The sequence below is a fragment of the Colletotrichum destructivum genome, chromosome 8 (genome assembly GCF_034447905.1).
Source record: "Colletotrichum destructivum chromosome 8, complete sequence".
Taxonomy (NCBI): Eukaryota; Fungi; Ascomycota; class Sordariomycetes; order Glomerellales; family Glomerellaceae; genus Colletotrichum; species Colletotrichum destructivum.
This window is the reverse complement of record NC_085903.1, coordinates 3,610,506-3,628,257: the sequence shown is the minus strand read 5'-3', so window position 1 is coordinate 3,628,257 and position 17,752 is coordinate 3,610,506. Positions and strand designations below refer to the sequence as shown.

The 17,752-nt window shown below is 49.3% G+C and overlaps 7 protein-coding genes across 7 annotated transcripts; 4 read left to right on the top strand and 3 right to left on the bottom strand.

Annotated features, from left to right (window-relative positions):
* Nucleotides 1-2,304: 2,304 nt before the first annotated feature.
* Nucleotides 2,305-2,889, bottom strand: CDEST_12951 (Putative glyoxalase/Bleomycin resistance protein/Dihydroxybiphenyl dioxygenase; the record flags this gene model as incomplete). Its single annotated transcript, XM_062929107.1, has 1 exon — nucleotides 2,305-2,889. The coding sequence occupies one exon, from the start codon at nucleotides 2,887-2,889 to the stop codon at nucleotides 2,305-2,307; it is 585 nt and encodes a 194-aa protein (XP_062785158.1).
* A 667-nt stretch (nucleotides 2,890-3,556) lies between these two features.
* CDEST_12950 (Putative membrane-associated, eicosanoid/glutathione metabolism (MAPEG) protein) lies at nucleotides 3,557-4,236 on the top strand (the record flags this gene model as incomplete). Its single annotated transcript, XM_062929106.1, has 3 exons — nucleotides 3,557-3,697; nucleotides 3,759-3,890; nucleotides 3,955-4,236. The coding sequence occupies 3 exons, from the start codon at nucleotides 3,557-3,559 to the stop codon at nucleotides 4,234-4,236; spliced, it is 555 nt and encodes a 184-aa protein (XP_062785157.1).
* A 549-nt stretch (nucleotides 4,237-4,785) lies between these two features.
* CDEST_12949 (Putative short-chain dehydrogenase/reductase SDR, NAD(P)-binding domain superfamily) lies at nucleotides 4,786-5,721 on the top strand (the record flags this gene model as incomplete). The annotated part of the gene is made up of 1 exon (XM_062929105.1): nucleotides 4,786-5,721. One exon carries the CDS (start codon nucleotides 4,786-4,788, stop codon nucleotides 5,719-5,721), a length of 936 nt encoding a protein of 311 aa, XP_062785156.1.
* Nucleotides 5,722-5,976: 255 nt separating this feature from the next.
* Nucleotides 5,977-7,505, bottom strand: CDEST_12948 (Putative sterol reductase; the record flags this gene model as incomplete). The annotated part of the gene is made up of 3 exons (XM_062929104.1): nucleotides 5,977-6,652; nucleotides 6,714-6,828; nucleotides 6,878-7,505. The coding sequence occupies 3 exons, from the start codon at nucleotides 7,503-7,505 to the stop codon at nucleotides 5,977-5,979; spliced, it is 1,419 nt and encodes a 472-aa protein (XP_062785155.1).
* Nucleotides 7,506-8,498: 993 nt separating this feature from the next.
* Nucleotides 8,499-12,126, bottom strand: CDEST_12947 (Putative cytochrome P450, Wax synthase domain, cytochrome P450 superfamily; the record flags this gene model as incomplete). Its single annotated transcript, XM_062929103.1, is given in 5 exon segments — nucleotides 8,499-9,281; nucleotides 9,297-9,860; nucleotides 9,913-10,492; nucleotides 10,884-11,294; nucleotides 11,351-12,126. The coding sequence occupies 5 exon segments, from the start codon at nucleotides 12,124-12,126 to the stop codon at nucleotides 8,499-8,501; spliced, it is 3,114 nt and encodes a 1,037-aa protein (XP_062785154.1).
* A 510-nt stretch (nucleotides 12,127-12,636) lies between these two features.
* On the top strand, nucleotides 12,637-14,321 carry CDEST_12946 (Putative cytochrome P450; the record flags this gene model as incomplete). The annotated part of the gene is made up of 3 exons (XM_062929102.1): nucleotides 12,637-12,848; nucleotides 12,925-13,377; nucleotides 13,433-14,321. 3 exons carry the CDS (start codon nucleotides 12,637-12,639, stop codon nucleotides 14,319-14,321), a joined length of 1,554 nt encoding a protein of 517 aa, XP_062785153.1.
* Nucleotides 14,322-15,196: 875 nt separating this feature from the next.
* CDEST_12945 (Putative cytochrome P450) lies at nucleotides 15,197-17,100 on the top strand (the record flags this gene model as incomplete). Its single annotated transcript, XM_062929101.1, has 5 exons — nucleotides 15,197-15,583; nucleotides 15,646-15,748; nucleotides 15,813-15,881; nucleotides 15,943-16,551; nucleotides 16,679-17,100. The coding sequence occupies 5 exons, from the start codon at nucleotides 15,197-15,199 to the stop codon at nucleotides 17,098-17,100; spliced, it is 1,590 nt and encodes a 529-aa protein (XP_062785152.1).
* Nucleotides 17,101-17,752: the final 652 nt, after the last annotated feature.

The following is a 17,752-nucleotide window of genomic DNA, read 5'->3' as shown; positions in this document are numbered from 1 at the left end:
GCAGATGGGGCCTCAGCTGCTGGCTGGCTAGCCATGGTTCAAGGTATCGAAAGCATCTGTCGATGACAAGTGAGTACATCGTCAACGCCCGAGCCACTTGTTCCTTTGCAGCTCGCGAGGCTCTTTTTCTTAGGCATCGATTGGACGCGCCAGATCGCAGGGATTTCTTTTTCTTTTTCTGAGTTTTTCACGTCACGAAGTCCAGGTCCCTTCAAATCGATCTTCTTTGGATCACAATCAGCAATCCCAACTGCTAGCAGTTTGTGCGTGCGGTCTTGAGAGTGGCTGGCGAACAAGGGGAGTTCGTGAGATGTTTTCTCCATGACATGCTTCCGATTTGCCCGCTTCTTGGCATTGATCCTTCAAGCATCCTCCTGCAAGCCCTAGAGCAACTGCCGTTTTGGGCGTTCATAGCGCTTACGCCGAGGGAATCCTTGTACCATTTCTCCCTCGACATAGACCAGCAGTCTGCCTAAACGCATACGACGTGACATTGCGGATGAGAGATTGTCCCGCCTAAAAGCAAACCCCGCAGTTTCTGCTCCCAAAGCCTGTAGCGAGAGAGTAAATCAGAAGTCTCACCTGAAGTCAGCTTACTATATGGGCTAGTTCAGTTTACGCGAGTGGTTCCAATGCACATGAATCCTACCGAGAGGGGTAAGCAGACAGTAAATTAAAAGCCTCGCCTCAGAATAGCTTACCGTCCAGAATGTTGTAATCTATTCAAAGGATTTGTTATGACTCGTAAGACATGAACAACGGAGAGCGTCCCAGAAAGATACTAGGCGGTCAGAATTAATCAATCAATTCATCAAGTCATTCACTCCTACTTGGTTGTGAAGCCACTCTCATGTCAACGGCTATGTCTGGATACAGCGGGGTCCCCCCAACGGTCAGCTTTGTCTGGATTATGACTTGATCCTGAATTGCCCAAGGATCTTGATGGCGTCTGGCACTCTTCGATTGAATAGGAGGTCCTTGAGTCTAGTCTTTTCCTGTGCGCATCTGCACAAGAATTGAGTTGTGTCGTTTGCTCGGCCTCTCATAGAGCTGTAACGCTTTCTTAGTCGGTGTCGGTGTGTGGCGATAGGTGGTTCTGCATCGTGTCTCTCTTGCCCACTCGACTTGCCACGCCTTGTTTGTCTATCTCTACGTCCACGTCCTGAGAGTTGATCGGAGTGCGGATAACTCCTTTGGCTTGTCCGCTCTGGTGCCCGTATGACCGTCTTGTCGTCATCTTGTGGCTTCTTTGGCGGCCGTACACCACCCCCGTTTACCCCAGGCCTATCGCTGACCTAAGCCGCGCTGCCCTCCTTCGCTACCGCCGCCTTGACCGCTGCGAATCTGTCCAGCACTGGGCCCGTCACCCAGCATCAGATGTAAGGCCGTGCCATGCTCGCCCAGATGATGGCCACGTCCTGCGCCAGCATCAGCCATCTGAACCACGCCTCCATCCGGACCGGCAGCATCGCCGTCAGCAGGATTACAGCCAGTCGAACCGGTGTAGGCCCTTGGGCTCCAGCAGCCTCAACCAGTACCCGTCGTCGATAAGCGCCGTGTACTACTTTTTAGTAAAGATCTGCTATGGGAAACCCCGCGACCAGATGCTGTCAGCATACAATGCATGAACCCCGCGCGGATAGTGTAGTCAGCGCTAACAAGCACAAGCAACGCCACCCCGTTCCCGCTCCGTCCGTCCCGTCGCCGCCGCTAGCTTGCAGCAATGCACATCAAACACGCCGCCGCCGTGCATCTTGTCAAAAGCAGTAGCCACAGGTCGCATACGTAACAATAGAAAGATAGACGTTTCGCAGCCACACGTAGGTGATGTTAGAAATACTATTTAGATAGATCTGGCTACCAAAAAGTAGGTTTGCCCATCATGTAGAAGTATTTTCCCTATTGTATTATAGAAGCTACTATCGGGCCTGGATTTATGTACATTCACTAATCGCTACAAGTTGTATCTAAAATTCATATGCAGCAGGTTTCTTAAATGTGGTTGTTAGTTGTGGGGGGTAATCTCTCTTCTTAGTGGCTAAGACTTTGCAATATTGGCTAGAGGTGCAAAGGAGACAATTGATGCTTCCGCAAAGGTGTCTAATTAAATTTTGCATCGACGTAGTAATGTTGTGTGGCTGAATTTCACTACTCAGCCAATGGGCTTGCATGTATATTTGTCTACTTACCAAATCGTGAATTGAGGGCTGATCGGCTTTCAAGGCATTGCTGAGACATCTCCTTTGGTGTTGATGAGATTATAAGAGTATGGTGTTACAGTACAGCACGCAGATGTTACAAGGTTTAGCAACCCAATGCCTTACGAGGTCCGATCTCCACTCTCTTCTTCAACGAACTCTCGCTCTCTCCTAGTTCCATTCGCTGAACTAGATCTTGAGGATCAAATTCTGTGCCGATGGGATTCTCCGCAAAAAGTCGAGAAGCCATGAACTCGTTGGCTTCCCGTATCGTGTCGAAGTTATCGACAAGCAGCTCGACTCCATTTCCATCGGGGTCTTTGTAGTACATGCTGGTTGTGGGACCGTGGTTGACACACCAGAACGGAGAGATACCGTTGTTCTTGTGCTTTTGATAAGCAGCGAGGAGGTCCGGTAGCGTGGAATAAGAGAATGCGACATGTTCCAGCCCGACTGCCTGTGGGTCGGTGGGCTTGAGGTCTGGAAGATACAGGATGGCAACCCGGTGGTGATCGTCGTCATCGTCAAATCGAAGAATAGAGAGCTGTTCATTCTCAAAGGCCACGACGCATCCCAGAAATTTGATGTAGAAGTCTACCATCCCGCGAAAGTTGCTCGTCTTGAACACAACGTGCCCCACCTTCGATGGACTTTTGACAATCCCGTCTACCTGGCTGGAATGTGAGGTCATGGTTGGTTCTAGGAGAGGGTCCACGATAAAGGTGCTTGGCGACCGACTCTCGTTATTGAGCATGAAATATTAATTGCAATTCGTTGTCGTACGTTGTGTTGGATTGGTGGGTGTTGAAAATGAAATGACAAATCTTTGAGGATTTTGACTTGCAACCTTCAACTGCTTGAATCAACCAAGGCAGTTTTAATAGTCAATGTCAGTCAAACTCCAAGAATGCGTCTCCTATTTCAAATTGTCAGTAATCTCTAGGGTATGGAAATGAGCCATGTTCTCTGCAACGAACCACCCATAGCATTGATTGGGTTCAGTGCTTTCAGGTCGGTCTCGGGCTCGCTTTTCCTCCTCAATAGTCACTAGGTCTGTGGCAAAAGAATAAAGTTGATAGTAAGATCCACAATCCTCCGCTTTTGATTTTGAGTTAATCCAAGCTCAGAACGCCAGGGTCTGTGAAGTGAAAATGCTGAGGGCTCGGTTTCGGTCTTGGCTCGGGTGTTTAATGACTCGCAAGTTTCTGCCTTTACTTGATGGTGGTTGATTGGACACTCTGCAATGGTTAAAATTGATATTCTACCCGGCAAACCAAATTGATCGGGGCATTTAGCGCATAACTGGTTGCGAAAGGGGATTTAAACGATGTACATGCTCAGCTTTTGAATTTGTCACCATGCCGAAAACACTCTTTCACGTGCACCACCTTTTCTACGTACCCGCCGGAAATCGACACGGAAATTTCAGCAGTCCTTGCGCAGTCACAAAAATGGGGCTATATCCGGACCTTAACGAGGCGCACCTCTCATACTACTCCGTAAGCGTATATTGGTGTGATGTTTCAGTCGTAAGGAATTGCATTGATACTGAGAGAACAGGTGCCTGTCGCTTATATGCTTGCCTTCATCCCACACGTTTACGCCAACACCATTGCGGGCCAGAATTATGATATAAGCGAGCCACGAAAACTCCTTGAGACTGTAGCGAAGGGTGAAAACCAGGAGAAGAAAGTAAGTTTTATTTGCTTGATGTACCACCTCAAACGCCTCTTCGTGATTGACGGTCAATTCATAGGTCTATCAACGGATCTGCCGCGCCAAGGCAGCACATGACAACGCCATAGAGACGATCGGCCTCTTTGCCGCTGGCGTTGCAGTAGCCAATCTTGCAAATACGGACAAGAAGTTCGTGAATACGCTATCCCTGGGCTACCTAGGACTTAGAGCGTTATACACTCTTGTTTACGTGAAGCTTCAAGATAACCGGAAGTGGGCCCCGGTGAGAACTTTGACTTGGGTTGCGAGCATGGGTGTCATTTTTGCTCTTTGGATTCAGGCGGGGAATGCGATGAATTGATGTCGAATGAACGTTCCAAGAGAAACTACAACAGGGAGTTGTATAGTTTGAGATGTTTATTTGTAACATACATCGTTCGCCTGCCAAGAAAAGGACTTTCTAATCTGATTGCAGTGATTAGGGAACATACTCGAGGTGTGGATGTAGGAAAGGAGTAGAGCTGAGACCATGGCTTGCCATTTGAAAGATGTGGAAGTCGGTCGGATTCGATAAATGTACCCAACAGCACTCACTGCCCGTCATTCCAGCATGTATATATAGTGTTTGATTTTGCTGGAAACTGACTCTTGCCGATGGCGGATACCTGGCTGCAAGGGGTTGTAAACCCGCACGACGCCGGTAACCCATGTGGATTAGGAAGCTTAAAACTCGTCTGATTGAATGATCCCTGCAAATTCAGGTGCGTACATATACGGAGTGGAAAAGATTCGCATTGTGTTCGCCTTATTTAAGATCAAACCGTGGCTACGTTTGAATTCTGTGTGCCATACGTAGGCAAACTGTAACAATAGCCCATTTGATCCCATTTGATCCCATTTCTCGAGCGCCATGACTATCATTCCATGGATTACGGCGAAGCCAGCATTTGACCAATCAAAGGATATGCCTAATCTTGAAGGCAAGGTCATTTTCGTCACTGGTGGGACCAACGGGCTGGGCAAACAGGCCGTCCTGGAATTCGCCCGCCACAAACCGGCGCAGCTCTGGCTCGCAGCACGAAACCCCACCGTCGCAGAGCAAACGATCCAAGAAATTCGAATGGAAGTACCAGATGCGCCTATACAATACGTTCAACTTGACCTAGCGTCTTTTGCCTCCATCCGGAGCGCCTTTAACACATTTCAAGAGAAGTCGAAACGACTCGACATCCTCATGCTCAATGCCGGCATCACTGCGGCGCCATGTGGGTTGACTGACGATGGCTACGAGATCCAATTCGGTACCAACTACCTCGGGGGCGTGCTTCTTACCAAGCTTTTACTGCCAACCCTGCTCGCTACCACCAAGAAGCCTAGCGCAGATACACGTGTTGTCTTCCTCGGGTCTGAAGCAGCCTCAATGGCCCCTTCAGAGGGCATTCTCTTCGACTCACTCAAAACAGAGATTGAGAAAGAGGGTGCATGGGTCAAATACGGCCAAAGTAAACTTGCGGTCATCCTGTATGCGCGTGAGCTAGCGCGTCGAAACCCCGAGCTCAAAGTCTCCGCCGTTCACCCCGGTTTCGTGGACACCAATTGGGCAGAGTCATGGAAAAGTTCAAGCTTCTTCCTTCGGGCTCTGTATCCACTCATGAGGATGGCGTCGATTGGGGTGGAGGACGGAGTACGGAATCAACTGTGGGCGTCGGTATCCCCAGATGTAATAAGCGGAACTTACTACGTGCCAGTTGGGCAGCCTGGGCATAAAGATGGAGTATTGGTGAACAATGCACTTGGAGCTAGATTGTGGGAATGGACAGAGGCGGAGCTAGAGGGTTTGCATTGATCAGTGGCCACTTTGAGGATAGACAGGAGCAATTGGGAACCGTTTCTGGGGAATTTCCCACAACCATGTTCCTCCTGTTGAAGCCATTCTTCCAGCTTTGGTCATAACAAGACGATGTTTAAGTCTTGTCTATTCGTCTATTCTCAAGAATTCGTCAGATGTTGGCAATATTGTGCTATCTATTCGACTGAGACTATGTCTTTAATTCGGTACCGTGAACTCGCATCATGCACTTTGACATTTTACTTTGACATTCTACCAGACACCAGGAAGAATCCGCCACGGAACCTCTCGACAGTACGCGTCCCACACCGCCCCATACTTCTTGGAGCACCTCGCCTCGTCCCGTTTGCACCTATGGACCAGCAGGATCGTCATGAAAATCGCGTAAAACCAGACCAAAATCTTGGAAGACCCCACAAGGGCACACATGGCACTGCTCAGAAGCAGATCTCCCAGGTAGTTGGCATGCCGCGACCAACCCCACCACCCGCTGCAAAGAAGAAGGCTTTTGTGACTTTGGCCGTCTGACGTCTTGTACGCTGCGACAATGTACTTTGCCGGCTTTCCCCAGATAAAACACCGGCCGTTGTATCTACGCACTCTGTCCTTCTGGCTGTTTACAGAACGGAATATGATGTAACCAGCAACTCCGATGAAGAAGACTGCTAATTGATAAACCGTCGACGTTGGTGTCGGGTAAAGCCCAAGGTACTGGGCCTGAATGGTGTACATTGTCGGTAACCAGACGAAAGAACCCCATGCTAGGTAGAAACCGAAATGGTCATGTGCTATATCAATGGTACGTAGGTACCATGATTCATTCGCAAAGAAATCTAGGACGTAGATCGCGTGCAAAATAGTGACGTACACTATTGATGTGTCCACATGGCCGTATGTTTGATATTGATAGGCGATGTTGGACAAATCTCTGGTGCATCTATTAGACTGTGGTCTCAAATATCTGTAGGGACGAAGGCTTATAAACCTACATGAGCGTCCATGCTATGATGCCAGGTCTACCGTTGGTAAACAGTTTAAGGTCAAAGTCTCCCCAAATTCTCGGGTTTAGCTCGATGCCCATATAGAAGTCATACGCTATGGATCCTATTGTTTCATTAGTGTGATTTCAAGTAAGTCTTTAAAACAGCCTTACCGCTGAACTTCCGATCGTCTGCGTGGCTTGGCCTAAAATGGGCCTTGATGAATGCTAACGCCGACAACAGCATGCCAGCTGCATTCATCACAGCGACAAGACCTCCCCAGTTCTTTGGGATGAAAGCAGGGTCTAGAACGCCGTACCAGCAAAGAGCCACAGCCAAAGCGTGAGTGACGAACCAAGCCCGCAATCCGTTTGTGCGATAGGTTAATAGGTGACCAGCCGGGCTTCGTTGCCCATTGTGTTTTGGCCCAGGAAGATACCGAAAGAGGATGCCTTGGAACGCAACCCATAGAAGGAAGGCTCCAGTCGCTTCTTGACTGAACCGTGGTCGATTCGACCACACAACAGAGAGGAATCCGTCTTGGAGAGCTGCGAAAAAGAATTCGTAAAACGAGCCATGGAATGCGGAAAGCGTTATGTATGAACACACGACCAGTGTCGGAGCAAAAAGAACCAGCAGAACAGAGCCGATGGATCGCATTAAGGACCCACTACTTGAGCGCCCCCATGTCGAGTGTTGTGAGGCTTCCAAGATGGAAGGCTGAATGAGAGATCGAGTGTATCCTTTCTTGACGATCGCAAAGGTAGAGTCTGCGGATAAGGGAACTTCGAGTGACTTCATATCGTCTGAAGTGAATGAAAATCAAGCCAAAGAAGGACGAAAACGAATGAAGAGATAGAACAAAAGAAGACTAGATCAGCCAGGTGTATGTGGTTGTAATAGCGGTTTGCGCAAGCCACCATTCGGGCAAGTTGCAATGAGGCGGCAATCAAGCGATTATATAGCACAAGTGTGGCTAGGAGAATTTGAGTCATACACTAATTCCACACAATATACAAGCCATGTTCCATGATATGGACAGACTATCCTCCCAAGGGCAAAATAATATTGACCGAATCAAATCCCTCCTCGTTCTATTCCCAGACAAACGCGCAGTACGAGATTATGTTGCGGCTTAGCGCTTCAATGCAGGGCTAAATCATGATTCAGCTACAAGGAGACTGTCTCAGGGCTGTTTCTTTGCTTGGGAGGGTGTTGCGTTATCAGGGCGGGAATCCCATGGTGTCATGGATGGACCTGCGAAGTTAACACGAGTCTCAATACTGCGGGTCGAAGAGCGTTCGTGGCATCAGGTCGTGTCATCTGTTAACTTTCGGCCACATCAAACTCAACAAAAACGGATGCTCCTTGTGTTCATCCGGTCAAAAGACGCGCGTGCAGGACTTTCTGCGTCGTACTACAATTGGGTGAACTCAATCCTGACTCGGAACCGAAAGCGAACTGAAGTAGTAGTCCACGACCAAATCAGTCGAGGCTCAAGCGCTTATTTCTACATGGATGTTTCGACACAAGGTTTGTTAGTACCACGCGATTGATGCGGATAGAAAGATGTCCACATGTTGGAGATTGGGATACGTTGAGAGGCATGTAGGTAAAACGACCAGTGTAAACCTTGGACGTCAGGCGGGCACTAAAGTTGCCCCTTTGATAGTTCCCAGGAAAATGAACATGCGCACGTGGTCTATCAATCAAGCCGACCTGTACAGCAAGTGATGTTATTTTCCAACGAACGAGGCCTTGGAGACGGTAGGCATTCCGATTAACTTTTGCTAGCTACTCAAGTTTCTGAAGCCTTACAAAACATGATTTTGGCTCAACTGTGATGGTTTCGCGCAAGTCATAGGTGCTAAGCTCATCAGCGCACGGCTTGAATTGGAAATTCCAAACAAGTAGCGCAACAACCATTCTTAACTCCATGTAAGCGAGACGTTTTCCAAAGCAGCCTCTCGGTCCACCGCCGAAGGTCAGCATTGGCCCAGCTTGCGGGTTGAATTCGAAGCCAAAAAGCGCCCAATCCTGCGTCGAATGGAGAAGCTCTTCATCCAGAACCTCCTTGCCTGATCTAGACACTAGCCAGCGTTCCGGTCTGAACTCACCCACGTCATTTACAGGCCATTCTCGCACCATTCTAGCTCCCTGTGACGTTTTGCTCCGACTGTTCTCATCTACGTCTAGCGCAGGCTTGACATAGCTTGCTCCTTGCGTGAAGAGGAAGAGGTTAGTGCCCTTCGGCACGAAATGTCCCAGAATCGTCGTGTCAGCTATGGCCTGGCGGGTCAAGATAGAAGCCGTACGCGCAAGTCGCAAGACCTCTTCGAGGAAAGCGTCTAGGTAGGGAGCAGACATTTTTGTGAGCTCTACCTCGTTTGGAGGTCTCCTCTCAAGAAAAGCGTTAGCATAAACTGCTTGAATATGTTTCCGCAGTGTATCTTGGTGCTTTTGGTTGTCGGCTAGAAACTTGACCGTCCACGACAGAATAGAAGCAGATGTTTCATGTCCTGCAACTAGGTACCCGAGGAGCTTTTCGAACGTCAGCCCTCCATTTTCCACCTTTTTCTATGAATCTCTCACCTCATCCTCAATTCTTTTGGAATCAAGCGTTGGCTTGCATCCAGCTTTGTTGGCGGCAGCAACCTCCCGCAGAACAATGTAATCCAAAGCTGACTTTGCAACCTTATCCTTTGCAGACACATTGCCGTCCAACCTAGAGACTGCCTTCTGAATTTGACTCTTGATGAACTGGTCCTTTGCCGTAAAGACGTTTCCTACTTTGGTAAACTTCTTCAACAACCAGGCTTGTTGAGTCGGAAAAGGCGAAGTGACAACTCGGCCCATGAAGTGGGTAATGTCAACCGTTGCTTGGTAGTCCGCCGGTAGTCCGAGATTTCGAAAAATCACTGGCTCTACTTGGTTTGATGGCACAGTCACAGGTCTGTGGCCCGCTTCCTGGGTGATATGCTGCCATAGGACACTGTTGCCATCAGCCTGCCCAAAGGCAGCCGCCATAATGATGTCCAAAGCCGAATTTTGCAGGTCGCGGTGGGCATCGAATGGATGGTCGAGTGCCCACTTGGCTTTGAGGTTCCACAACTGAACAAGAGAGATGGCGTTTTTGTGAATTTCCGGCGCAGAACTCTGGTTGACAGTGAGAATGATATTATTATGTATTGGGGTGTATCAGACAAACCTCGTGCAAAAACCAAGGCGTCATCAAGTCTTTGACCAGCTCCTTGTTTCCTTTGAATCTCGGATCAGCCGACATCATGGAGAGATGATGCTCAGGCAGAATGGTTGCCATCGTTTCCGCGTCCCTCTGGCAACGGTCAAACTCTTTGGTTCTTCGCGCGACGATGTCGTAGCTCTCGCGATAGTCGAACAATACGAGAGCCGGTGCTGAAAAGGGGCCTAGAAACACTTGAACCAGCGGGGAGTTGTGCCGTGAGGCTAGATCACGCATCCATACAGTAAAGCCCTCCCCATGTGTCCTAGCATGTTGGAATTCAGAGAGATCGCCCATGAACTTGCCTACAGCACTTTCGTTGTAAGGAATGCCTGCAAGAGGTTTGGGGAGCCCCTTTAGGTATATGTAATATAGAAATGTGCAAGTGACAACTACGGCGGTGAAAGCTGGCGACAGAAGCACAGCTACCGGCTTAATTATCTCGAAACCGATTTTTTCAGCCATGTTGAGTCTGTAAATGTAATTGAAGCTGCTTCTGGCGATGAGGGTAGTGATAGGTGAAGTGAAAAGAATGGTAATTAGCTGACTAAACAAAACCAAGACCAGATGCGTCTAAGCAAGGAAAAGTGTGCAAGTGGCCATGAGTTGAGTCCGGCAGCTAAAGTAGTGTATTAGCCTAGCAGGCAGTCCGACAAGAGAAGAATACACATCTCATCAAGTCCACATGAGAGTTCTACCCAAAGTTCTGCCCAGAGTTCTGCCCCTGGTCCCAAGCTTACACCAGACATGCTGCACATGGGCCTTCAAATGCTAGTCGCGCCCGTGCTCAGGACCGTCTCCAAAACAATCCATTTCCGAGACCGAGGTCGAGGTCCAAGTACCGGTGAATCAAGTCATCCGACCCTGAGACCGACGTCAAGACCTGAAACGACCGCTAACGCAGCTGGTGGTCCCATTTAGCCGCGCGAAGGAGCCACAGAATGGGATGAAAAGGCAAAAGTCCAGACGAGTCGATTCCAAGCCTTTGCTGTGGGTAGAACCACGTTGGAGTGGACCAAGCTAGGAATGCCAAGGTCCATAAGTACCCGAGAGAAACCTTGAAGGTGTGCGGGAGTTGCAAGGCCGGCCATCGACAGGCAACACCTTGGATCGAATCTTCCAAAATGATGCCAACGGGCTGGAGCAGGAAAAAGCGTAAAGAGCCGGCTTCTTGCGGCGCGATACCCATCGCAATGTCGGAACTGTGGTGTATCATACCAGAGAGGAGGAATGCGATGAACAGACGCAGGTATCGGGAGACCATTCGTTGCCGGAATGGAAAGGCAAGATTCGCAATCATGTCAGCGTGTCCAGCGAGTCCACTGCGAAGGCATTGATGCCATGTGACTCTAGACCGTGGGTGTCAGTCAGCATTTGCGCAAAAGGTGAAGACAATCCAACTCACCCCCAAAATCGCCGAATACTGTATGACGAGATCAATGATCCATAAAGTGGAGGGCAGTCGTCCGGGTCGCTCAGTCCGAGGAATGCGAAGGCGAGACAGGCGCTGTTGTACATGACCAGATTAATGAGGGCGGTGCATATCCAAAACGATATCGTCCCGATTATGCGGAATGTCACGTCGTCTGGTGACAGATCCACAACACCCTGCAGAAGCGCTTGTTTTCGAGAGCTGATGAGACTCGGGTCCGGAGATGGGGCCTGCGACATGGTGCTCAGGACTAGGTATGCTGCCAACGTCGTAATCAGCCGCTTTGAGATGAAAGAAAGCCGGTCATGTGTCCCCCCGGACTGCAAAGCCCCGTTTCCAGGAGTATGTTTAACCTGCCACTCCGTGCCGATTCGTCTCAGGCTCCAGAGCAGGGACAGGGATCTGCGGACTTGGGAAGGGAGAGATGAGGCGTTCTCGGCCGTTTCTTTCGTTGCAGCATCAGAACGCTCCGTGCCGGCCCATTTTCTGACCAGGATCAACTCTGAAGCACTCATGAACTGGATCCAGAAGAGAGGTACAGCCGCCGAGCGCCAGTGGGGATTTGCGCACCACCCGCAGACTGCGATTTGAAGACCATAGGTCAAGAGAGCGAGAATGAGCACGCCCATCAGACGCGCCGTGTCTTTCTGCGTAGGTATCAAGATGATGATGGATAGGAAAGCTGCCAAGAAAGCAATTTGTGCTGCTCCAGTTGCCAGCGCACCATCGGAAAAGTAGGAGGCCGACATTGCTATATTGACGAGTTCCGTGCGAGTAATATTGATGATGAAAAGTAAGTGATAGTAACGCGAACCAAAGCAAGCAGAATCTGTTGAACAGCATTTCAGTAATTAAATAGAATTCCTTGTCAGGCGTATTAGACCATACGCCCACTCCCCCCTGTCCTCTAACAACAGGATTCTTTCCTTCGTGTCCAGATGACCTGCTGTGATGGAAAGATTAGTCTGCAGGTTAGAATATATTACATGGACAAGGATCCGGGTTCCAAGATGATCATGACACCAGACATGCAAGTTTCATGATACTCTGGTTGTTCGTCGGCCTTCCTTTGTCGCCACAGAAATATTAGCAAAATTGATCGGCTCTCAACGATCTTGACGATTACATAGACATATCATAAATAGCGGAAGCAGCAGTATTATAGGGGTGCCTTCAAGAACATTTCACCTCCTCGCCGGCGCATCCAACTCCAATTTTCTGTCATTTTCGTCGTTTGCAAACAACCATACACAGAGACAATGGACTCTCCATTTTTGGATGTAGCCAAACTACATGGCTTACTGTACTTTCTCATACTTGTCTCGATGACTTACCTACTGTTACGATTGGTCGAATACTTGGTCCTCAAGCCTGCTCCAGAGGAGCCGCCTTTGGTTCGGTCTCCCGTACCATTCCTGGGACACATCTTCGGTCTCCTAGGTTATGGTGTCTCCTATTATGCTTATCTAAGGTAAGTTTCACCCTTAGACAGGTCTCGTAGTGGTGTACGGAGAAACTTTTCACTCGTGTTCTGACTGGAATATTAGGGCGAAAACAAACTTGCCCATTCTCACTCTGTATCTGGCTTCTCAAAAGACATACATTGTGAACTCGCCAGAGCTTATCGCGGTGATATCTCGCCGACAGAAAGAAATCGATGGAAACATTCCATTTATCACCATTGTCTACGGCAAGCTGTTTGGCTTCCAACATCACGATGTCTCCGAGCTGCTACGCAATCCCATGGACAAGGGCTCGCTGAGGCAAGCGGCACACGTTATAGAACACACTCTGCTCGCACCAAACACTGCTGCGTCCAAAGAAGTTTATACAAAGATTTTCAAAGGACTAGCAGACCACATCAACAAGATTGGCGAAGGCCAACAGAGTATCGCCGTTCAGCAATGGCTGCAAAAGGCCTTCACGTTGTCCACCGCAAATGCTCTCCATGGGCCAAACGGTCCTTTCGCCCAATCCCCGGATCTAGTGGATACGTTCTGGTATAGTCCCAGTGACAGCAGGTGAACGAGACAACTTTGCTTACTGTGTTAATAGGGACTTCGAGAACGGGCTCAAGGCCTTGACTATGGGGGTGCTTCCATCCATCACTGCTTCAACTCCAGCAGTTGCCCGTCAGCGGCTTGTTGATGTTTTAATGGAATATTTCGGCGATTCCTTTCCGGCAGACTCCGCCTGCGAGCTCGTCCGCCGTGGCCGCGAGATGGCACAGGAACACGATAGAGGGACGGAGTTCATGGCCCGCTACGGCCTCGGCCTCCTAACTGGATTCGTTATTAATACCGTACCGGCAACTTTCTGGATGGTGGTCAGAATTGCTAAAGATGCAACTCTTCTAGCCGAGGTTCGCAAGGAACTTTCCACAGTCGTCAAGACCTCCTCACATGGCGAGGGCAGCGTGACGGTTGATGTATCGGCCATCCACTCGAATTGCCCGCTACTCATGTCAATTTGCCATGAAACTCTCCGTTACATTAGCTCCTCGACAGGGACGTTCCTAGTCAACCAAGACGTGCCGATTGGAGATCAGTTTGTCCTCAAAAAGGGGGCCATATTGCAAATGGCGGCCACCGCCATCCACTCCAACCCCGCCGTATGGGGTCCCGATGCGAAATCGTTCGACGCGGAGAGATTTCTCAAGCCGAACAAAACGCATCCTGCAGCTAATCGCACATTTGGCGGCGGAAGCACTTTGTGTCCCGGGAGACATCTCGCCGTGGATGAGATGTTGACGTTTACGGCGATGTTTATCTCCACATTCGATTTCATGACTGCTTCTGATCCTGGCGGCCTGCCAGAACAGGACGACACCAATATGTTGTCTGTCAAAAAGCCCAGGTCCGATGTGTTGTTGACACTGCAGCGGAGGCGTGGGATGGAGCATGAGAAATGGGTTTTTGGGGACAATACACCTGGCACTCTGTAACCACGGTACATTTATTTTGATAGCACTACGTTTCTCGAATTTTTGAACTTGTCTGGAGCGCTGTGAATGAGTTGAGATGCTGTAAACTACCAATCGAGATGCTACACACGAGATATGCTATACACCAGTGCATGATACTCGAGAAAGGGTCCTATAGTCTATCTGAGGCACTCTCATATGCGCGTTCTCAGTGGCGACCTGGCCAACAGAACGCTGCCAAAATAAGAGTGCCGCCTCCCGGAGGCATCTGAAATCTAGCTTATTGCTCTTTTGCAGATTGCCTAACATGTTTGCTATGATTGCTACGCTCGAGTCGTCTTATTTCAGCCACTCAAAACATTGAGTCCACGCTTCATTCCTAGTGTCGCAGCTTTTACGGAGAAGGCGTGGACCCTTATCTTTATTTGCCAGGACCAGGTTGCTGGCGTCGAGTACCCACCTCCCAGGTTTATTCAACCTTGACGACTCATGAGGTTTCACTAAGGTATTCATCCCATGAATAAAGTTTTGCTATACGGAAACTTGTGTCAACCTGCCCCTGGTTCCAGATATTCTAGAACGGCCGCCCTGAGCTGGCTGGTCAAGCGACTCTAACTCGGTTTCGCATCCGACTTGCACGCCATCGTCCGGCTGTTATTTCTGCCATATTCAATGCGTCCAGGGTTTTGGGATGGCGGGGATGTCTTTCTTTCTCAATTTGTTAGTATAGCAACCTCTTGCCCTCGCCTCAGAGCATATTCTCAGGTGGAGTGCCAAGGGCAATCATTTCGTTACTCTCACAGTCTGTTATCGGTTCCCTCAGTCTCATATCCGTCGCCATTGAACACTCACCATCAAGTGCACGCACGTTACCGTAGCTGCTGCCTTCATCCATCATGTCAACTTATGGAAACGCATCGACGTTTATGTCGTCTTTCAATGAGGCGAGCTGGCTCGGTGATAAGACATTCGACCAGCTGTCATCTGGCCACAAGCTACTTGGGACCATCTTGGTTGGCTTGACCCTGACATGGATTTTGTCTCACTTGACGACAAAAACAAACGACCTTCCAATGATTAATGCTCCCAGGTTCTGGGAACCTCGGCTTCTGGTCCAACTGTCCTTTCTATTCAAAGCAAGAAAGTTGGTGGCAGAGGGACTGAAGCTGCAACGCGCATTCCGCATCCTGACTGACATTGGCGTCATCACGGTGCTACCGTCAGAGTTCGCAGACGAAATTCGCAGCGACTCCCGATTGAGCTATCCTCAAGTGATAACGGAGGTATGAGATGACACACAATCCATAGATTTGGACTTGCGCTGACGCGGCTTGCCGACTTGCAGAACTTTCATGCGCGTTTTCCCGGCTTTGAAGGGTTCCGCGAAGGCACCACAGATGCGACTCTGAGCCGTGACATTGCCAGAAAACATCTTACTCAATCACTTGGTGAGAGATTCTTACTAACAGTTCGCGAGATTACATGCTGCTAATATTCGTTGTTGCTTTGCAGACAAGGTGACAGGCGCTCTTGCGGAGGAATGTACCGCTGCGCTGCAAGACCATTTCCCGGATGTGCCAGGTACGATCCTCAATGGGGTTTTCTGATGCGATGCGATCTCAACTAACCAAGTGAGGGATAGAATGGCAGGAGATTAACCTTCGTGAACATGTGCTGTTGCTCGTGGCGCGCCTATCCTCACGCGTCTTTCTTGGGGAGGAAGTCACAAGAGATAGCGCGTGGATCAAAATCACGACAGAGTATACCACGGATGCCTATGTGGCTGCGAAGATTCTTCGTCTGTGGCCAGCAAGTCTGCGTCCGGTTGTCCATTGGTTTCTGCCATGCTGTATCAAGCTGCGGCGTCACGTCGCTAAAGCCAGAACCATCATCGTCGCGACCATCGAGCAACGCCGGCAGGCCAAAGAAGCAGCCGTCAAGTCTGGAAGTCCTGTCCCAGTCTTTAACGATGTCATAGAATGGCTTGAACAGGACTCCGACGAGAAGACGAGCAACTATGACCCTGTCGTGGCACAACTCATCTTATCTCAGGCAGCGATTCACACAACGACAGACTTGCTGACACAAGCCATCCTCGAAATTGCCGCTAATCCAGACATCATAGCGCCGCTGCGCGAGGAAGTCGGTCAAATAGTGGGCAAAAGCGGATGGAGCAAGGCATCGCTCTACGAAATGAAGCTTACCGATAGCGTGCTGAAAGAGAGCCAGCGTAGGAAACCGCTTGCGATGAGTAAGATTCAACCCCCTGTGCAATCGAGATCAGAGCAATCGAGATAGTAGGAGAATCCTTCCTCTATCTTGACGCTCTTTTACTCACCCTATTTCCATCAGACCATGGACTAACTCATATTTATTAGCTTTCATGCACCGTTTAGTCCTCGAGGATGTCAGGCTTTCCAATGGGGACAGGATCCCAAGCGGGAGCGTCATCGGCGTGTCGGCGAACAAATTGTGGGATCCAGCCGTACATGAGAATCCGGAGAAGTTCGACGGATACCGATTCGTGCGCATGCGCGACAGCGCCGACAGCAAGCAGGCGAACCAGGCGCACCTTGTCAGCACCAGCCCGAACCACCTAGCTTTCGGCCATGGCAAACATGCGTGTGCCGGCCGCTTCTTCGCCGCGCATGAGTCAAAGATGGCGCTTGCCAATTTGCTGTTGAGATATGATTGGAAACTTGCGCCGGTCTCGGCTAACGAAAAGCCTGTCGAGTTTGGCCTGGTGCTTGTTGCGAATCCAAAGGCGAGGATATGTATTCGCAGACGGCAAAACGCATGATTGTTGCCAATGTTCCCAGAGGTCTGGGTAGAAAGATTATTTTAGAAACGGTTTCCAATTCATCAAGAAAAATTATATATGATAGAGCACACATTTGGCGTCAGTCTTCAAGCTTATTCGAGTATTGTCGCATTGTCAGAGTGCGGTTTGGCAGGCGTTTAGAACACCGCTAAGTATTAATCGAGATCAAAGATACTCGTTTCCTCATGAGAAACTTGTTTATTAAGTTCAAAAACCTCTTTGGGTGTCTGGAATACAGAGATCTCTGTCGTTTCCAACAAGGTACAGAAGAGAAACGTGCCGAGGTGTTGTCATCATGGTACTACGCCCCGGTAAGGAACGGAAAGAAAAACCACACTAGTTAGGTTAGCTTTGATCAATGTTCGACGAGGTACAATAAAACTTTGTGTGTAGCAAAGCAGCAGGTGTAGGAGTTATTGGAAAGATTACTATTCGTCGTGGGATGCACCTGCATTGTTGCGATCAAACCCATGCTTCAATACTAGTGCTCTTTTGCCAAGTCCCATTATAGACAACCATGCAAACTTTAAGCAGTTCCCTTTGTTATGTTTTTAGTGACTCGTAATGAGTCTGTTTCATTTTTTTGCTCCAATACCTCTGACCGAGACCGAGACCGACAGTTGAGCCACAA